This window comes from Salvia miltiorrhiza, unplaced genomic scaffold, assembly GCF_028751815.1.
Source record: "Salvia miltiorrhiza cultivar Shanhuang (shh) unplaced genomic scaffold, IMPLAD_Smil_shh original_scaffold_233, whole genome shotgun sequence".
In the NCBI taxonomy this organism is placed as follows: Eukaryota; Viridiplantae; Streptophyta; class Magnoliopsida; order Lamiales; family Lamiaceae; genus Salvia; species Salvia miltiorrhiza.
In genome coordinates, this window is record NW_026651507.1 from 136,943 (window position 1) to 157,411 (window position 20,469).

The 20,469-nt window shown below is 37.5% G+C and overlaps 2 protein-coding genes and 1 long non-coding RNA gene across 3 annotated transcripts; 1 reads left to right on the forward strand and 2 right to left on the reverse strand.

The window, feature by feature from the left end:
- Positions 1-6,203: 6,203 nt before the first annotated feature.
- Positions 6,204-8,586, reverse strand: LOC131003591 (glycerol-3-phosphate acyltransferase RAM2-like). The gene is made up of 2 exons (XM_057930117.1): positions 7,900-8,586; positions 6,204-7,220 (listed from the first exon to the last, which is right to left on the reverse strand). Exons 1-2 carry the CDS (start codon positions 8,518-8,520, stop codon positions 6,318-6,320), a joined length of 1,524 nt encoding a protein of 507 aa, XP_057786100.1. The 5' UTR covers positions 8,521-8,586; the 3' UTR covers positions 6,204-6,317.
- Positions 8,587-10,192: 1,606 nt separating this feature from the next.
- Positions 10,193-14,242, forward strand: LOC131003600 (uncharacterized). Its single transcript, XM_057930129.1, has 5 exons — positions 10,193-10,210; positions 11,284-12,120; positions 12,202-13,643; positions 13,719-13,922; positions 14,005-14,242. Exons 1-3 carry the CDS (start codon positions 10,193-10,195, stop codon positions 13,516-13,518), a joined length of 2,172 nt encoding a protein of 723 aa, XP_057786112.1. The 3' UTR covers positions 13,519-13,643; positions 13,719-13,922; positions 14,005-14,242.
- Positions 14,243-14,536: 294 nt separating this feature from the next.
- Positions 14,537-15,111, reverse strand: LOC131003592 (uncharacterized). Its single transcript, XR_009094730.1, has 2 exons — positions 15,035-15,111; positions 14,537-14,936 (listed from the first exon to the last, which is right to left on the reverse strand). It is a non-coding gene; the product is annotated as an uncharacterized LOC131003592 (long non-coding RNA).
- Between the last annotated feature and the right edge of the window lie 5,358 nt (positions 15,112-20,469).

Genomic DNA, 20,469 nt, shown 5'->3' on the forward strand with positions numbered 1-20,469 from the left:
AATAAGGCCATTAAACAAAAATTTAACTCTAACACCTGAATTTAATAAACAAAAAATTAACTAATTACCGTAAACAAAACATTATGAGGAAGTTAGTAAACCTAAAATTATATTCCCTCTGTCCCATTAAAAGTGACATATATTTCATTTTTATCTGTCTCACTATAAGTGACATGTTTTCATAAATAGACAAATTTAACCCTTAGGGTGTGTTTGATAGCTGAAATGAGATAAGGGATGATAAATAAAATCAAGTTAAATAATATAGATTGAGTGAGATTATTACTATTTTATAGGTCTTTGATAAATAAGATATAAATACTAAGATAACTAATATTATTGTTTGATACAAAAGACACAAATATATATTAAAGAGTAAATTATAATTTTAACCTTATATTTAAATAAATAAATTAAACAAAAGAAAAATAAAAAAATAATTATCTAATCCCAACCCCAACACCATCCCACCAGTCGCCCCCACCGTACAAAACTCTTCTTCTTCCATAACATTCCCCCCACCCCACACCAACCCCAACCCCTCCCCTCCCCCACACACGACAGACTACTAAATCCTCCCCATCAATTCTTCCACCCCCAAAATCAAGTAACCCAGCAGCTCTCCATCATAATTTCACAGTCCCTTCTCTGCGATGAGTTTTTCCAAAAACAAAAAAATCCACGTTTTCACAAGAAAACTATATTAATGGCTCCAATTGCTTAGATCTGGGTTTAATTCGGCTGTTACTTCATTCTAAAGCCTTCTTCTTCTCTACTCTAATGCTACTTTTACCGGCGACGCCAATTTTCTAGATCTCATGCTCGCCAATTTTCGGTGGGGGTTTAGGGTTCCCCTGCGGGAGACGGCGGAGGAAATGGATGCGGTGGTGGTGGGGAAACAGAGTCGGGTATGGCGATTGTGGGAAAAAGTGTGATTTTTGGGGGCGATTTTGGGGGTTGTGATTTTTGTGGATGGTGGTGGTGGTGTGATTTTTGGGGGTGATTTTTGCGACTGTGTGTGTGGATGCGATGGTGGTGGGCGTTGTGTGTGATTCTCCAATAGGAAGAAGAAATGAGGAAGAAAGAGAGATGAATTGGGGCGGGTGAGGGGATAGTTTTGTCAGCAATGAAAGTAATCCATGTTACTATACAAATCAATATAATTTAACTTGGGGGAAGTGGTGGATACAGAATGCAAGAGGAATAGTGAATAGCAGCGGGCCTTGGCTTTTTTGCGGGCCAAGGCCACTATTAATAAATCCTATCAAACACTCAAATAACTATAGAAATACTAATTAACAACTCTAATACACCCTATCAAACTGACCCTTAAAAAAATGTATATCTCATCACTTTAAGGGGGTGTATTCAATTCAGAATTTAAAAGATTTTGATAGATTTTTTATAATCCGTGGATTCTACTAAATTCCATGAATTGTTTAATTCTATTTAGAGTTTAGGAGATTCTGTTAGATTGATTTATCTCTATTTTTATAGATTTTATAAGTCTAAAGATTATTATAATAGTAAAAAATATCTACAAATGTGATATAATATATAACTAGAAAAATTCTTCGAATTAACACGCCACAGAACTGCAATTCGTTCTTTCTGTTGGCATTTCATACATCTACATCTCATGCGCTATTAGTGAAAACTAGTGTATAACCCATCGAAATTCGACGGGACTTTAAATTTTGATTTAAATTATTTATATTATTTTTAATTAATTTAACTTGATGTAATAGAGTTTACGTTGTATTAATTCAACTATATTCGTCAATTAAATGTTCATTTTTTGCTAGAATAATAAAAATACTCTTTTATATAAATTTTGTACAATTTTTTTATATTGACGGATAAAATTAATTTAAGATTTCATATGGCATATAAGCATCATCTCATCTCATCTCAACTCTATAAGACCAGAGGATCATCAAGAACTCGAAAGACAATATTTAACTTTTGAACGCCAAACTTTTGAGGATTATCTCGTCTGGACCCTGAAAAAATATATCTGACTTTTATGTTTTTATCGTTTGAACATCACTATTTGATACTTTAAATATCATAACTTACTTCTAAACATTATTTTCATTATGAACTTGAAAGACCAGGACTGATTTGTGAGATTATACAATCTGAAGCTTATAAGATCATAACTAACTTTTAAATATCATCTTGTATGGAGCTTGAAAAACCATAACATGATTATGTGCATCATCTTTGGAGTTTAAAATACCATAACTAACTTCTAAACATCATCTTGTATGGAGCTTGAAAAACCATAACATAGTTATGTGCATTATCTCATTTGGAGCTTAAAATAGAATAACTGAATTTCAAGCATCATTTCGTTTGGAGTTTGAAAGAATAAAACTGGCTAGTAAGCATCATCTTGTTTGAAATTTGAAAGACATAACTAAGTTTTAAGAATCATCTCGTCTAAGGATTAAAAAAATTGATACGAGATTCAAATTATATTATATCAATTTATTTAGTATTTCAATTGGCAAATTTTCATTAAAAAAATCAATGTGGGATGAGAAGATTTAGATAAATAAGAATTAATAAATATAATTTTTATTTTTTTTTTAGAAATAGGATAGATAAAAATGCAATGGTGATGCTACATAGGAGTATTTCATTTTTTAATTATATATGTGATGATATTAATATTATTATCGTCCCAAACCCATATATATACATACATATATATAGAGTTGGGCTATAATAAAAACAGTTTTTTTTGTAGAAAATAGAAACACATATCAACCTTTGATTCTTAGAAATCTGATGGCTAGATTTCGTCCAGATTTTCAGCCTTAATATACACGTTTAATATAAGTGAGGATATTGATGTAATTTTTATCACCATTCCAACGTGTAATATGATTTGTATATTTACTAGCATTATCTTTCCGTATCAAACCAAATCTTCTTTTCCTACCACTTAACCTAATCCAGTTTCACGCATTAAACCTAATTCAGTTTCACTGATTAAGGCAATACGTCACTGATACCTTCGTTGGTTTTCTATAGTCTGAAAACGCAGAAAATCACCCTCTGTACTTCATTTTTCATGTGGCTTGAATATCCAGATGGAGTCGTCCGGTATGTATACCCAATTAATATGTTTTTATATATGGTGTCCTTGTTATAATAAAAAAAGATATGCTGGAATGCAATTCGATGGTTATTTTTCTTTTGATTTCTTACATCTGTATTGCATTAAGTCATACACACAGTTAGTATAATCTTCGCATGAGTTAGTGTGGCTTCAATAAAATATTTTAGCAGTCCACATCGTGTTGCATATGGGTCGTACTTTGTGACCTATTGGTTCATATCAGGAGTGCATGAATTATTGTTTATGTAATTAAGGAAAATGCGATGATTCATATAGTTGCCTTTCTGATTCATTCTTTATACTGCGAATGAATTTACACTCATGTTATTCTAGTTTTGAATAAGTATTTATAGATACGTGGTTCATTCATTCGCCTTGACGATTCATCATGATTATTGCGAATGAATTTACACGCATATTATTCCTAGCCTCATATTCTATTACTCTCGCAATTGTATAGTTGGCGTGCGCTTTTGAAAATTGAATCCAGAGCTGACCATGCCATGCCAGGGCTGACTTTGTCGTGCCAGATCTGACATTCTATGCCAGAGCTGATATTCTTTGCCCAACTCAGCTCTGCCGACTCTAGATCCAGCCTTGCCAGCTCTGCCGACTCTGCTCGAGATAGCTCTACCGACTCTGCCCGACTCAGCTCTGCCGACTCTGCCAGAGACAGCTCTGCCACCGAGTTGGGCGCGCGGGCTCCTTGCGCAACCGTTTCCCTTTATAACGACACCTATCAATACTGATTCATATATTTTGCAATCGGAAAACACATTCCAGTGTTCATAACCAAGTCGCATCGGAAAAAAAAATGCCGATAACAAACGAACCACAACATCAATATCTACATACCAGCTCTCTTTGATTTGGTAATCGCCATTAAATATGTAAGATCCTGGGGTTTATTTGGTATTCGATAGTTCAATGTGAATCGCCCTCTCCCTGCGCAAACCCAAGAAAATCGTAGAAATCTTAGTATGAATCGCTGCGCCACAGGAAATGAGGAAAATAGATATTTGTAAAAAAAACACTAGAACCTTAGTATGAAACTTGTATCGCCGCCGCAAATGCTGAAATAAGAGAGCTCGAAATTAAAACCCTCCAACTTCTAATTCATACACTTAAAAATAATATTTTATTAATTATAGACACCAAATTGTAGCTATGGCAATAATTATCAAAGATTTGTTTGATCAAATCAGATCCTTTCAGTTCGCAGAGAAATGATATGGTAATTTAATTTCCAATTAAATGGGACGCTATTTTCGGAGGGAGGTTGATGAAGATAATCAGCCATTTTTTTGACCAAAATATCCTTGTCCGTGATTTTATGTATGATTCACAGTGTCTTATATCTTGAACCGATCAAATAATCAAAATATAATCTGGACCGCAAGATTATATATATATATATATATATATATATGTGTGTGTGTGTGTGTGTGTGTGTGTGTGTGTATAATACCAATTAATTTCTTGAATTTATTTAAATTTATAAAATATGTATATAAATAAATAAAATATAAATCAATAATTGGTTAATAATCTCGACAAAATTTACACGAATAATCATCTCGTTAGTTACTCCAATATATCTCTATCCTTAAAAATTTCTGGATTGAATGCAGTATGCAATATACTCCCTCCGTCCCATGAAGCAAGACCAAGTTCTTTTCGGCACGTGAATTAAGAAATTGGTATTTTTTGTGTTAAGTATGGTAGGTGAAAAAGTGAAAAAATGAATAAAGAGTAAATTTTTTGCTACTTTTAGAAACTGGTCTTGCTTCGTGGGACAGACCAAAAAGGAAACTTGATTTTGCTTCATGGGACGGAGGGAGTATATTGTAATTTTTTTTCTTTTCATTATATCAATTTTTATTATTGTAATTTTTTTATTTTTTCAATATGCATTTCAAATATATTAAGTTAAAACTATTTTTTAATTATATTTATAAATATGATAATTGAGTTGATATCAATTTTATATAAATATAAAAGTTTAAAGTTTCCCGTGCATTGCACGGTGTGCAAATGCTAGTATTACTTTAAACCTTAAATTATTTTTACACTATCAATTATATCCATAATTATAGATTTTTTTTACAAACCTTGAATTATTAATTTTGTATCAATTGCACCACTCGTCTATTTTTTTTGGCTCTAAAAATTTGACGTGGCTCGCCGGATGCTATGATTATTCAAAATCAATCATTTTTTAACATGCTTTATACTCCATAAAATAACATCATTATATGCTTTATTAATTGAAAATTTAAAGAGTGAAAAATGAATGAAGGGTACAATTAATACAAAATCGATAGTTTAAGTCTAAAAAAATATTTTTCAATAGTTCAAGATATAATTGATTGTGTGAACATAATTTGGGGTTTAAAGTAATATTTACCGTTATATCTAATCCTTATATATATATATATATATGTATATATATATATGTGCATTTGTGTGTTGAAAATGTAGAAATATATATATATATATATATATATATATATATAGGGAGAGGTTCAAGAAAGAACCATAAATAATATATATATATATATATATATATATATATAATCATCTAACTTAATTTTTATAAAAAATAAATCAGTCAATTAACAATATTTATACATAACAATTTAATATGAAATTACAATAAATATTAATACATCTATGATGAACAATAATCTAAATAAGTTCATGCTATAATTGAGATTAAATTGAAATTTGGTGTATTTTCTAGTCAGACTATAAGGTCATGTTATAATTGCGATTAAATTGAAAATTGATGTATTTTCTGATCAAATTATAAGGTCATGTTATAAATCAGAAAATTGACAAACTATATATATTTTCCGGCAATAACCCCATTTAATAATATTAAATTATATTTACGCTTAAATTAATAATAGAAAAATATAAATGTAATTCAAAAATGTGACAAAAAATATCTTGTACCACGTAGCTGCACAACTATCACTAGTCCACAAACTTCCATAATTACAATTGTCATGTTCATTAAATACTATTGTTACTACTTTGAATTCTTATATGGCTGATCTTGCAAGGAACAAATGAATATGAATAATAAGGAATGAATACAATAATAACAACAATATGAATGATGATTACTATTTTTTCATTATAATTAATATTTTTAATTATTATTATTACTCCAGTTTGCAGCTCAGCTGCCCATAAGTTTATGAGGTGTGATCCTAGGCTTGTCTCCAACATTCCCATCATTTCCGGCCAATGCTCTATACTTATCCTTCCTAGTAAAACTAGTGCACTCGTACGACAAAGTCGCCGCAATCGCTCTCTGTATATAATTCGCCACGTCATGGCTAGATTTCCCCGCTCCACATGTTAGGTCGTAAGGCAACTTATTCAAAAACGTGACCTCGTAAGCCGGGCTCGGGTTCATGAAGAAGTAAAACGGGTCCATCCCCTTCCACCCACGCGCCGTCGTCCCATGAAACATGCTCATCCGGTTCGCCATCGCCACGGGCACCAGATCGTCGGTCAGCTCCGCGAAAAGGGCAGAAAATCTAAGCAGGAACGCCTCTCTGCACGTCGTCCCCTCGGGGCAAATGGCTAGGTCGCCTTCTTGGAGAAGTTTCTTGATCATGTCGGCATCCTTGACCCGATCCCGGTTCAACCGGACCGTTTTAATCGGAGATATGATCTCCGATAAGCGGGAGAGTGAGTAGGTGACAGCCGGGATGGGGCGGCCCAGGGCTGTAGAGAGGAAAATGGGGTCAAGTAGAGTCCTATGGGAGCATATGAAGAGCACCCCTGTTTGACCTAATGATTTTTGGGCACGTGGAGGTGGGGTGCCCTTAACGGCCACCCTAACTCCCAGTGCCCAAAAAGCATAGTATACCACCGGCATCGGGAGGAGAGAGCCGGCGGCTATGCGTAGAACCGCGAGGATGAAGCCAATCGGAAACCACAAAACAATCAATAGCGCCATTACGGGGCTTGGCTTTTGAACGAGACGGCCGTCGTGGAACACAACCGGCTTCAACAACTTGTCCGGGCTAACGGGTTGAACCGGCTCGTGGCTCCTCGAAACCAAGTAGCTTTCCTATATTGATCGAATAATCACAATTAAATCCACGTACGGTAATTGCCAACTTTTGTCCTATTTTATAAATTAGGCACGATTTTTTTTTTTTTTTGAAGAATAATTAGGCACGATTTTTAGAATATCATCATTTACACCACTTTAAATTTAGTAAATTAAATACTCCATTTTCAATGTTCTCCATCTTTTTTTAGTTTACATATTTTTTTTCTTCAATTTTAGTTGAATATATATATATATATACACACTTTAAATTAATTTTATGATTACTATTCACTTAGAATATAATAATTATTGTTTATCGTTTAGTTTCACTTTTAATTAGGGTTGATAAATTTAAAAATACGATATTATTTTTTTTAATTTTAAATTTTATCAATTAAACACATCCCAAGGCTTTTCACCAATGCCTATTCCTATTTACACATCCCGAAAAATTACGACTACGAAGATGTGCACAAATTCACCTAGCAATATGTGCGCATATTCACTTAGCAGTAGAATGATTAATGCATAAAATTAAATATTTTGGGTTCAAGTCTGGTGTCTTTAAAATTTTTAGTTTGTAATTGAAAAAAAAAAAAAAAGTGGTGCAACGTTTAAAAAGTGATGTCGAACTCACAAAATAAGATAAAAAGCATGCAAGAGTGGGGAGTATATATGGAAAAATATATCAAACCTTGCAGAGCCTCATGAAATCAAAATCTGTCTTCCTATCTCCAATCCCAATTTCCGGCTGCGCCTCAGCAAACACTTTTTCAAGTGCTCGAGCTTTATTGATCCCAACAAGAATCCCAGGGCTCGAAACAAGCCCAGTTGCTCTACCTCCCATGGCACAAATCTCAGTCCCAATCACCAAATCCGCCCCCAAATACTCCTTGAGAAACGGCTCCACCATCACCCTCGGGTTCGCCGTGAGCACGCACCTCCGCCCGCAGGCGGAGAACACGCGCCACGCCTCCGGGTGGACGTCCCCGGAGTAGAATTTGGGCAGGACCGCACGCGCCACGCACTCCACGTCCGAAACCCTAGCCCCGGCCAACGCCGCGAAGATCAGCACGCGGATGCCGGCGGATTCCGAGATGCAGTAGTAGAGCAGTCCGGCGAGAGGGGAGGCTAGGACCAGCAGCAGCAGCCTCAACACGCCGCCGAGCTCGAATGCGGCCACCGCGAAGTAGGGGAACGAGCTCCGCCCGATCAGCAACGTGCCGTCCATGTCGGCCACCACGGTGTGGCCTTCGCGGTGGTCGGATTCGCACCGGCGGATGTCCGGGAATCTAGGGTTGTTGATCTCAGCCATTGGATTTTTTTTGCAATGTGTGTGTGTGTTTTTTTTATATATGTATATGGAATTTGATATGCAATGTGGGTGTGTGTGTTTTTTTATATATGTATATGTATATATAGTGGGAATTGAATGTGTGTGGACAATTTTTCTTGTTTATGAGGTGCGGTGATATCCAAGAGCATTGTTTGGATTCTTGTTGAGATGATCGAAATTGTTTAAATGATGCTTTTAATCAGGTGGTGTGGATTCTTGTTGAGATGATCGAAATTGTTTAATGATGCTTTTATTCAGGTGATGTTGATTGAGGTTTCTAGGGTTTTGCACACTTAAGCTTGAAATGGGCTTAATTGTTGTTTAATCTCTTACCTTTGTCATTGAATCAATTTATTGCCGGGGAATTATATATAATTGTTTTCATACAGTGTATCTAATTAATTAGCTACCTAGACCACCGATAATTTTGAATTAGTTCCGAATTAGACTAGAACATATTATATATTAAAAAACATACTTTAATAAAATTTTGTTGACCATGTTAGTTAATTAGACTATTGCGAAGAAAAAGTTTGGATGAGTTTTTTTTTAGTGTTAATAGGCAAAAGTGCCCCATTCCTTATTCATATTTTGAAAAATGCCCACCCTTATCATGCAAAGCTACCCATGCCCTAAATTACTAATTAACCCTTAAGTGGGTCAACATCAAATGTAATGATTTCGGTTCTCTTACACAATCTTACACATTTTTGAGTTTCAATGCATTTCTTTACAATAATGACCGAAATGATTTCAATCTGTGCATGCAATGATTTTGTAAGTCACTGTATATATATATATATATAGTGTTCATATCTTTAAATTGTAAATATATCGACCGGACACTAATTAACACTTAAACAATATATTAAATTAAATTCAGCAAAATAGTAAAAATTAATATAAAGATACAAATAGATAGAATACAAACTTTTATGTCGATATATCATCGATCCGGCCGGTAAAATGGCCAGAGAAATGTATCCGACCGGGTACATTTCAATTTACAAATGACCCGGCCGGATACATTTTTCCTTGACAATTACCGGCCGGATCGATGATATTTAGGCATAAAATATTCTATTTTATTCAATTTCATAAAAAAAAAAAAAATCAAGACGCTAATAATATATATCCATGCGTATCTATCTTAAATTTTTTATTTTTTTCCCTTTAATATCTTAATTTCAATACATATATTCTTTGAAATTATTTGTATATATATATATATATATATATTTATATATATAAAATATATATATATATATATATATATATTGTGTTATTCTTGAATGTTGATATATAGTACTATATAACACTATATATATCGTGTAAATCAATTGATATCTTTAAATTTAAAATATACTCAATATCCGTCCCAAATAAATGCATGCTTGTTACCCAAAAAAATCATGCATGTTACCGATACATAAAGGTAAAAATATCTTTCTTCAAAATTTGATTCCCTTTTGATAGACATAAAGCCGATACAATCGGCTTCTTCACTTTTACCTACTTACTTTAAAATACTAGGGTTTTTTACTCCACCACACACCTCTATCGGTTTCTTCACTTTTACCCACCGAGAGAGAGAGTTCAAAAGATTGAAGCACAGAGAGTTCAAAAGATTGAAGCACACTCGGATTCATCCATGGCATCTTCTTCACAGGTATTTATTTTTAATTTTCATGAAATTGAATAGAATAATGTATGCTAAAACACGATCGGTCCGGCCGGTGAAGTGGCCGGATAAATCGATCCGGCCGAGAACATTATTTAAATGAAACATACGGCCGGATTGATTTATCCGGCCACTTCACCAGCCGGACCGATCGTGTTTTAGCATAAATTATTCCATTTTAATTAGTTGTATGTTTATATTAATCAGTTAGTAATTTACTGAATTTAATTTAATTATATTTGGTTAAGTAATTATTATTGCGAGTTTTGCTGGGTATTACTGAATTTGTTTCAATCTGAAATATTTGTTTAAGTAATTATAATTGCATTGTGTATGTGGGCTTTGTGCGATTTGATAAATTAAAGTATTTTATGCCGATAGAACAACTACCCGGCCGGCACTATGCCCGGAATAATGAGTCCGGCCGGGACAGTTTCAATCTGAAATGTACCCGGCCGGATTCATTTTACCGGACACTTCGCCGGCCGGATAGTTGTTATTTAGGTATAAAATACTTTTTTCCATGTATCTGTATGTTTACGTTAATTATTACTATTTTACTGAATTTAATTTAATTATAATTGTTGAATTATTAATTAATGAAACTGTTATTTTTTGGTATTAATTAAATTGCCGTTTTTTAATATTTTACTGAATTTAATTAAATTGCTTGGTATTAATTGCAGTTTAATATTTTACTGAATTTTTACTGAATTTAATATTAAATTGCTGAATTACTAATTTTACTGAATTTAATATTAAATTGCTGAATTTTACTGAATTTAATTGCAGTTTAATATTACTGAATTACTATTTTAATATTTTACTGAATTTGACTATTTTTCTCGAATTTTAGTATTTTACTGAATTATTGAATTTTAATATTTTGCGGAATTTAATTGCAGTTTAATATTACTGAATTTTACTGAATTTAGTATTAAATTGCAGTTTAATTAAATTGGTTGGTATTGATTAAATTGTAGTTATTTAATTATGCCTATTTGTATTATTTTTAATTTTTTTACTGAATTTAATATGGTATTCATTTTGTAAATGAATAGGCGAATGTCCCATATCTTCGTCGCGACACTATAGACCAAACGGAGGTTGCTATCAGCACCTACTATAGGGATTCACATTTTCCGGAGCTGGTTGAAACTTTAAATGTGGTCGGCGAACAGTGCAATTCAGATTTATTGGGAAGATTTAGAGCATCATGTTTTGGGCATTTCACTGATTGGAGGCCCGGCGCGAAGAGCAATAAAGCATTACACCAGATTGTATCGAGGCAGATTGTGTCAGAAGAAAATGAGATGTGCTTCTTTCTGTGCGGAGCACGAGTCAGATTTTCCCCTGCGGACTACGCATTAGTGACTGGGCTCAATTTCGGGGGATCGAGGTTCGATGCGACATTACAGCACGACTGCAGTCGCGTGGAGGCATACCGACGATTCTGCGGTGCGCGAAGCATGACCATACAGGCGCTCATCAAACGCGTGTGCGATTTGGATCGTCGAGTGGATGATGAGGATGGGAGCCTGTACCTTCGTGCTGTCCTCGTGTGTGTGGCTCACACCCTCGTTCTTGGGTTGGATGCGCGGGTACAGCCGTGGCTTTGGGTGTTGGTGGATGATCTGGCTGCATTTGATAGATTCCCCTGGGGCGCGTATTCGTATAAGATGTTATGCCATTATACGAGAGAGACAGGAAAGGGCGAGAAGTATCACTTCTACGGTCCTTCGTGGGCTTTATATGTCTGGGCATTGGAGCGCGTCCCGGGCTTCGGACACATGGTCGCAGCATCTAGCGGTGATCCGACAGCGCACCCTCGGTGTTTGAGATGGACTTTCAGGGGTAAGCCGAAGCTTCACGGTCTGCGCGATCTATTCGAGGGACAGGTAATCAGTTATTTAAGATTATCCTCCACACCGTTACTGGTTTTACTTATGTTCTAATATATTATCTTTGTTGCTTTCTAGGGTGGTGTCATGCCCCTGGACCCCGATGCTGACGATCTGTCGAGTCACTACTTCATATCAGCGCTGACACCGGGCGAACTCTCGGTGAGCTTCAGGCCCCCCGACAACCCATTAGCTCGGGGTGTCCAATTTCCACAGGGCACCGGAGCCCGTGTTGTGGAGGAGCGCGGGGACGAGGAGGATGTACCTAGACAGCCTCGTACGACTCGCAGTCACAGTGTCCGGGGCCCTGTGAGGGATGCTCGACAGCACGAGCCGGCTCGTCATTCAGTAGATCCGGGCTCGCGCCCTGTGAGGGATGCTCGACCCCACGAGCCGGCTCGTCATTCAGTAGATCCGGGCAAGCGCCCAGCGCCGCATACTTCTTCATCGTCGAGCGGATCTCGGACTGTATCCAGTCCCAGCGAGGGTGAGGTGGATCGTAAGTGGGTGAAGAAGACGATCCGTCAGGAGATTAAGAAGGCCTTCGGCAAATTCGTGGAGAAACTGAAGAGCAAGGGTAAAAAGGATAGGTGCAAGAAGAGCAAACATTTCCGAGTGCCCGACTCCCCTGATGATGATGACCAGCGACGGTCCCCTGATCCTCCACAGCCACGGTCTCCTCCACAGCGACGGTCTCCTCCACCCAGTGCTTCAGGGCCCGACGCTTCAGGGCCAAGCGTTTCACGTTCCTGCGACAACGACCCCCGCGGTGAGGAACCACGCCATCCAGAGACCCAGGATTACGACGAGCAGTGGCGGGCTATGAATCAGTCTGTTCAGGGCGACTACACACCGGCGGAGCAGACTTTTGACTGGTCGACCCAGGTCTACCCTCATTGGTCTTCCCCATTCCTGAAGCCGCAGTATAGAACAGAGACCCCGATATTCTTTGCTGAACCGCTCACTTCTATTGCACCACATGAGTGGGGACAGTCCAGTTCGACAGGACAGGCTCAGACGGAGGAGCCTGAGCCACAGGCAGAGCAGCCACAGGTACTGCTGCTGCAGCACCTAGAGCAGCCGCCGGCAGAGCAGCCGCCAGCAGAGCCCCCGCGTCGCAGTGAGAGGGTGAGGCGTCCGTCTAACTATCAGCGATCGCCTTGGGTTAATAGCCAAATGCCACGTCCAGTGACACAAGTCTGCAGTGACCATTATGAGAAGTGGATGGCTAGGTGTCGAGAGGGTAGGGGTAGTGAGATTTATGTCAAGGCAAGTGGTGGTTTGCGGGAGTACGACGACTTCGCGCGGGTGGATAATGTCAGCCAGCAATTCACAACTGGGGTAAATAATCTATTGATTTTAACATTGTTAAATTACTTTCTACTAACTTATTGATTTTAACTTTGTTGCAGGATATTGACTTGTATTTCTTAAGCTTGAGAAATAGACTTCGAGCTTCAGCAGATTTACTGGATGACGTAGATATGAATAACACAATCATATTAGATACGGATTGGTTTGTAAGTAAACTTTCATTATTTGTATGTTTTCATTGGTGCGAATATAAATTATTAATTACTTCTATTGATCTGTAGATATACCTCCAGGGCGAGTGGGACGCTCTATTGGAGAAGTGGGCAAGAAGTGAGTTTACTCCAGAGGAGTATCATATATTGACGCATGGAGCAGTAGCTGATGGTTGGCAGCCCCGGATAGACTGGCTCTGCCAAATACGTGGAAAAGCCGTTAAGGGCCATGAACTTCCTCCTGGTCATATAGGATGGATGGATGCCACACAGGTAATCAGTTAAACAATTATTTGTCATTAGTCATTTGTGCTTTATATGTTGTTTCTTATCAATTCATTGTGGTTTGTCATAGGTTCTCATGCCAGTCATAATTGGCCACCATTTTGTCCTATGTCGGATCCGGTTAGGAGAATTGGTTTGCGAGGTCTATGACCCAGTATTCCACAAGCTATCACCTCGACAGCAGGATGGTCGAGTTGGTGAACTACTGCCTTTACTGAGATTGTTGCCAATTGTCCTTCAGTTGGCGAGGTGGCTAGACGACACATCCATTGATTCGACAGTGGCAAAGGAGAAGTACCCACTTATGACAGCGGTGTTTGCTCCAGCGGAGGTTCAATTTCACCAGCAGGACTCTGTCAGCTGCGGGCCTTTCGTCTGCATGTATGCAGAACGACTGATATCTGGCTCTCCATCCATTGAGTGGGGTAACCACAACGTGGCGGCATACAGAGCCAAGATTGCTAGATCTATATTTTCGCTGTGTGAAACTAGGAAAGCCCGTATCACTAGACTTGGTTTTGCATAGTTTTGTATATTGTTACATTAATGTGTGCTTCTATTTGGTTATTCAACGAGCATTATTTCCTGTAAATCATTCCACCTTATCGAATAATAAGATAATTCAATCAATATCATTAACTGTTACAGCACACAAATACATCCCACTACTCCCTGGGCTCAGTCGCCCTGCCAGCGCACGTTCTCTTGCTGTGTCCTTCTTCATGGCAGATGCTGCACTTCTTTGGTTTACGACGCCTGATACTAGAAGACTCGTCGGCTTGTGTGCTGGTGCCTTCACCACCACCTCGATGTCTACCTTCTTTTGGGCGCCCCGCTTGACCTTTTACAATCAGAGGTAATACAACCTGCTCAGCGATGTGCTCGGGAACCAACCACTGGCGTCTCGGCGGGAGATTATTAACTTCGCGAGAGTAAGTATCGATAAGAAAGTCATTCGTGTAGTACGAGTCTACATACTCCGCGATCGTATCACCGGCTTCACTATAAAAACAAACAAACTCCGATAGTAATCAATATAACGAACATTAGAACATATTTACATTTCAATGAACCCGACAGTAATCATTTCATGATCGTACCTTATTGCAGCGATTGAATGAGAACAGGGCAGTTGGTCTAGCTGAAATACTCGACATTCGCATTTTTTCTTCTCTAGATCTACCTTGAAGCTTCTGTCAGCAGTTTGCACCTTATACTTCATGCCACTCAACCTTTGTGCAGTGTATCGACGACTTTTTTGGACTTCAATAGCTACCCTTTTACCAGCCTCAACAGTCAAGCCTTGCTCGATTTGTTGTGCAGCCCTTAGTCGCTCGCTGAACCATTTCTCAATAACAATTCTGATTGCCTCTAACATCGAGCATATAGGAAGTCTTCTTGCCCACAACAATCTGGAATTAAAAGCTTCAGCAGCATTTGATGTCATAAAACTGTAGCGTCGCACAGGCATAGGACACATCGAACGAGCCCACTTCTCCGGCCCAATCCCCGTTAGCTTATCGTACGCGGCTCTCTTCATAACCTTCAGGGAGTTCATAGCCCTATTGAAGTCGGACTTCTCGTACGCAAATGCAGCTTGTCGATACACCTCGACCACTGCCTTACCGTAATGCTTCAGGTTATTTTGCAAATGGTAGTAACATAGGCCGTGGGTTGCATTTGGTAACTCATTTCTGATAGCATTGGCAATGGAGATATGCTGATCAGAGACAATCAAAAGTGGATCGGCTTGGCCATAAACACGTCGAATGCGTGACATGAAATAACTCCACGATTCATCGTTTTCTTTCGGGCCAACACCATACGCGAGTGGGAACAAACTCTCGTTGCCGTCCTTCGTCACTGCAACAAACAAAATACCCCTATTCTTGCCCTTCAAGTGTGTGCCATCGACGACAATCACTGGCCGTAAGCTGAACATGAAAGGGGTAGCCGAAGCTGCAAGAGCAACAAATAAGTGTTTGAATCGGCCATCATCGTCAACTTCCCACTCCACCCTCGAACCGAGATTGGATTGTCTCAACATGTATAAGTACTTGGGCAGCATCTCGAAGGACTGATCATGTCGACCATAAACCATCTCAGTGGCTCGATTACGGGCTCGCAATGCAACATCGTACTTGATCTGTACGCCAAACTCACGTCGCAGCTCCAGCTGGATGGCCTTCGGCTTCAAGATCTCGCAATCGTCGTGTATCTTCTGTGCTAAATATGCTGCGATGACTTTTGCGGGGGCCTTTATTCGCACTACGCGCCCTAGCTCACCGTCGCATGAGTGCTCATTGGTGAACTTATACACTCCCCAAATGACTCCATCTTGTGACGATGCATGGAGCTTGAAGGGGCACGTATCTGAATGCTTGCATTTGACGTAGACTCGTCTGCTGTCTGATTTGCTGACAGAAAATTCCTTGCCCTGCTTCATGTTCCACAGACCGATTGCAACGATCAGATCATCTTTGCTATTGAAATACATATTCTTTGACAACTCCCGAGGCAATAGCTGATAATCTTCAATATCCACAAGTGCCGCTGCGGCGTCCAACGGGATAACCGGAACTAACCAATTAGTTAGTTCATCTGCTCCAGGAACCTGTTCGTCATCATCCTCGTCGATCTGCAAATTCTGCCAACCTGCATATTCAATCCCCGCCCTTCTCACGTTCTCTGGCTCCGACAAGTCTTCAGAGGCGCTTGTATCAGTCTCGGCTTCAGACGATGGAACATAATCTTCATCTACATTACCAGCATCCTCCACAAACTGAGGCTCGTACGTATATTGATCATCAGCTGGACCCCAACAGCGATCAGTTGTTGGGCGATCGTACTTGTACGGATTTGGCTCATCCCATGAAGTCCAACCCGTTGACTGATCATTACCCCCAAGTGACCGACGGTTCAACACTTTGTTGCGCCGGTGAATCTCCGGCTGATAGGTCTAAATAAGCATATCTTTGGATTGCTTCCAATCCGTCCCCACCTTCGAATTGTGCACTGGATTCACCTCCATACCCGGAAGATTGAGGGAGATCGAACGAAGGAACATACACTCCTCCACTGTAATCGTCTTCGACAACATAAATCTCAGGAAAATGTGGCTGGGACGCCAGCAACTGAAGCAAATCATTGTCATCGGCAAGAATATTTTTACTGTATACCCTGCCATTTAATCTCTTCGTCAAATAATACAAGCTGTAATTAGTGCTCAATGAATTCTCCATCATCAGGTAATTTATCATGTACACCGTACTGGCCATTGTGTCTCCGAAAATATGCAAATTCTTAGAAGAGCCGCCGATGTACTCATAACCATTGAAGGCACCTCCATAATTAACCACAAAGTATCTCCCATATTCATTCATCTACAGAAAAAATAATAAATAAATAAATATATGATGTAAATGGAATACAATGTTAAAATACAACATATAACATGTTAATACACTCGAAAAACATCTATCCGCCCGGGGAAGTAGCCGAGGAAATGTGTCCGGCCGTGTATTACATGATATATAATTACACACGGCCGGACACATTTTCAAGGACACTTGTCCGGGCGGATACATAATTTTCGAGCATAATAACATGAGTTATGTAGCAATATATATGTATAGAACTAAAATGCAACTAATAATTACTAATTAATACTTTAAAACATGATAGAATTTGCTCTAATTCACATGTATTTCCTTCAAACGTGGCTTTAAATCATAGTATGCTATAATATGCTAATAATTCACATAAGCATATAGGATCAAACAAAACATTGAAAATAAACAATAACCAACTTAAATTACATTTCAAACGTAAAATGACATACCTTTAAACGTTCGGATGAGAGAATTCACAAATAATAGCTTCACCACTTGGAAAATATTAGAATTTCTAATGAGTTTGAGTGTTTTTTCACTTTGAGTGTTCGGATGAGAGGATGAGAGAATGAGAGAATTCACTCATATATAAACAAAGATTCCTTCATTTCACGTGAATTTCAATGAAATTAGAGTGTTTGACATGAATACTTTACTGACAAAGCTATTTCACATCATATTTGTCGTTTATCATCAATTTAAAAAAAAAAATTATGTCCCTTAATTGAAGGCTAATTAATCGATGGAATATAAATACAAAAAATTAACACAATCCATATTAGCACTCAAAACACACATAGGAACCAAAAAAACATCTATCCGACCGGAACATATATGTGTCCGCCCGGTGAAACCTTGTGTCCGGTCGGACACTTGTTTTTCCCGGTCGGACGCTTGTTTTTTTTTTCCAATGTGTGTTTTGAGTGCTAATATCGATTGTGTTAATTTTTAGTATTTATTTTCCATTGATTAATTAGCCTACGATTTACTTGTAAAACCTTCGATTTTAATTCAAAAATAAATAAATATTATTTTCTCTGTCAGTATTTCACATGTTCCAACACATATTTGACCGATTTCAATGTTTAAATTGATGAATTGATGTTTTTCTTACACTTTAACAACTTTTGTCATAGATGTGTAAGTACTTTTGCGGAAAACAATGCACATCCATCACATTCAAAGGGCATTTTCGGTTCTTCACTTATTTAGGGCATGTAGTGCTTTGCATGATAAGGGTGGGCATTTTTCAAATTATTCATAAGAGAAAGGGCACTTTAAATTTTGCCTCTTTTTTTTATGCGGGGCTGAAGCCCACCTCACTTCCACTGCTGATGTTACCCGGGCTCATCTACGATCGTATAGGCATACTTCATTTCTTGAATGATGAGCTGTTGATGTTACACGGGCCCATCTACGATGGAGCGGGCTCATCTACAATCATATATACACTACAACAAAAAATGGTTTTCCGGACACCAAAAAGTGCCCCAATATGTGCTCTATTGGGGCACTTCTTATTTTCGGGGCACTTAGTACATGTGCCTCCAAGTATCGTGTCCCAATAGGGTTAGGGGCACTTTTTATGTGCCTCGATATCAATAGATTACCCGACAATTTAATATGCCCCAAGATTGATTTGTAGAGGCACATAAAAGTGCCCTTTAAAATATTTCGAATCCTATTGTTAAGTTTATAGGGATATTTATTTGTGCCTTCAAAAGAAATATTGGGGCACTTATTGTGTCCTTTGATTATTTATTGGGATAAAAAAATGTGTATCTTTAAATTTATTTTTTGTCCCCAAATCAATGTTATGGGACACTTATTGTGTCTTTTGATTATGTATCGGGACAAAAAATGTGTAGGCTCAAAATTTATTTTATGTCCCCAAATTAATGTTATAGGGCACTTATTTGTGTCTTTTGCTTAAATATCGGGACACAAAAGAGTGGATTTTGAAAATAGCCACTTTGATATAGTAAACTTAAAAATTGTCCACTAAAATAAAAACATAAAAAAATGGCCACTGTTACCAAAATACCCTTCCACATTAAAAATTAAAAAAATGTCCACTTTACATCACCCCTTTAAAAAATCCCGCAATTCACAACCAGTGTGAATTCACAACCAAAATTTTTTGGTTGTGAATTCACACTGGTTGTGAATTGAGAATTCACAATCAGTCGAATTCACAATCAGAATTTTTTGTTTGTGAATTCACAACTAGTCGAATTCACAGCCAAAATTTAATTCACAACCAGTCGAATTCACAACCAAAATTTAATTCACAGCTAGAATTTTTTGGTTGTGAATTCACAACCAAACGAATTCACAACCAAAATTTAATTCACAACCAGATTTATGTTGGTTGTGAATTCACAATCAGTCGAATTCACAACCTGAATTTAATTCACAATTAGAATTTATTTTGGTTGTGAATTCAAGTAGTTGTGAATTTGAGTTTTTAAAGTTTGAATTCACAATTAAAACTGTAATTTATTTTGATTGTGAATTTATAGATTTGTTTGTAAATTTAAGAATATTAAGTTGTGAATTCATCGAGCTAGTTGTGAATTCAAGAACATTAAATTGTGAATTCATCGACTTGGTTGTGAATTCTTAAATCTAGTTGTGAATTCATAAATGTATTCTTAAATCTAGTTGTGAATTCATAAATGTGGTCGTGAATTCAAGAACATTAAATTGTGAATTCATAAATTTGGTTGTGAATTTAAGAACATTAAAAAAATTGTTGTACAACACCAAAATACAACAACTCAATCTACCATCAAAATACATCAATTCCTCTAAATCAACTATCAAAATATAACAAAATATTATCCGAATCAATTCAATCTACAATCAAAATACAATCAAAATTATTCAAAATACAACAATTCCCCAAAATCAAAATACAACAATACATAAAGAAACCTAGCAAGTAACACACACAAAATATATCTATGTAAGAAGTAGGCAGGTTAATTTGGGATCTGCCACGTTTATGATGATAAAGAGCCAGATGGCTTGAAATAAGGAGAAATCATCATCCACCTCACACCTTCCTCCTTATTAAAAAAAAAAAAAAGAGGCAGCAAGAATTGAGTTGCAAATAGAAGAAAAATGTCAGGATCGACGGT

Excerpts from the sequence above, each read along its gene's own strand:
- LOC131003591 (XM_057930117.1), bottom strand. The coding sequence starts at position 8,520 with ATGGCTGAGATCAACAACCCTAGATTCCCGGACATCCGCCGGTGCGAA. Across the intron at positions 7,221-7,899 it reads ATTTCATGAGGCTCTGCAAG|GAAAGCTACTTGGTTTCGAG; the intron begins GTTTGATATATT and ends CGATCAATATAG.
- LOC131003600 (XM_057930129.1), top strand. Across the intron at positions 12,121-12,201 it reads GCGATCTATTCGAGGGACAG|GGTGGTGTCATGCCCCTGGA; the intron begins GTAATCAGTTAT and ends GTTGCTTTCTAG.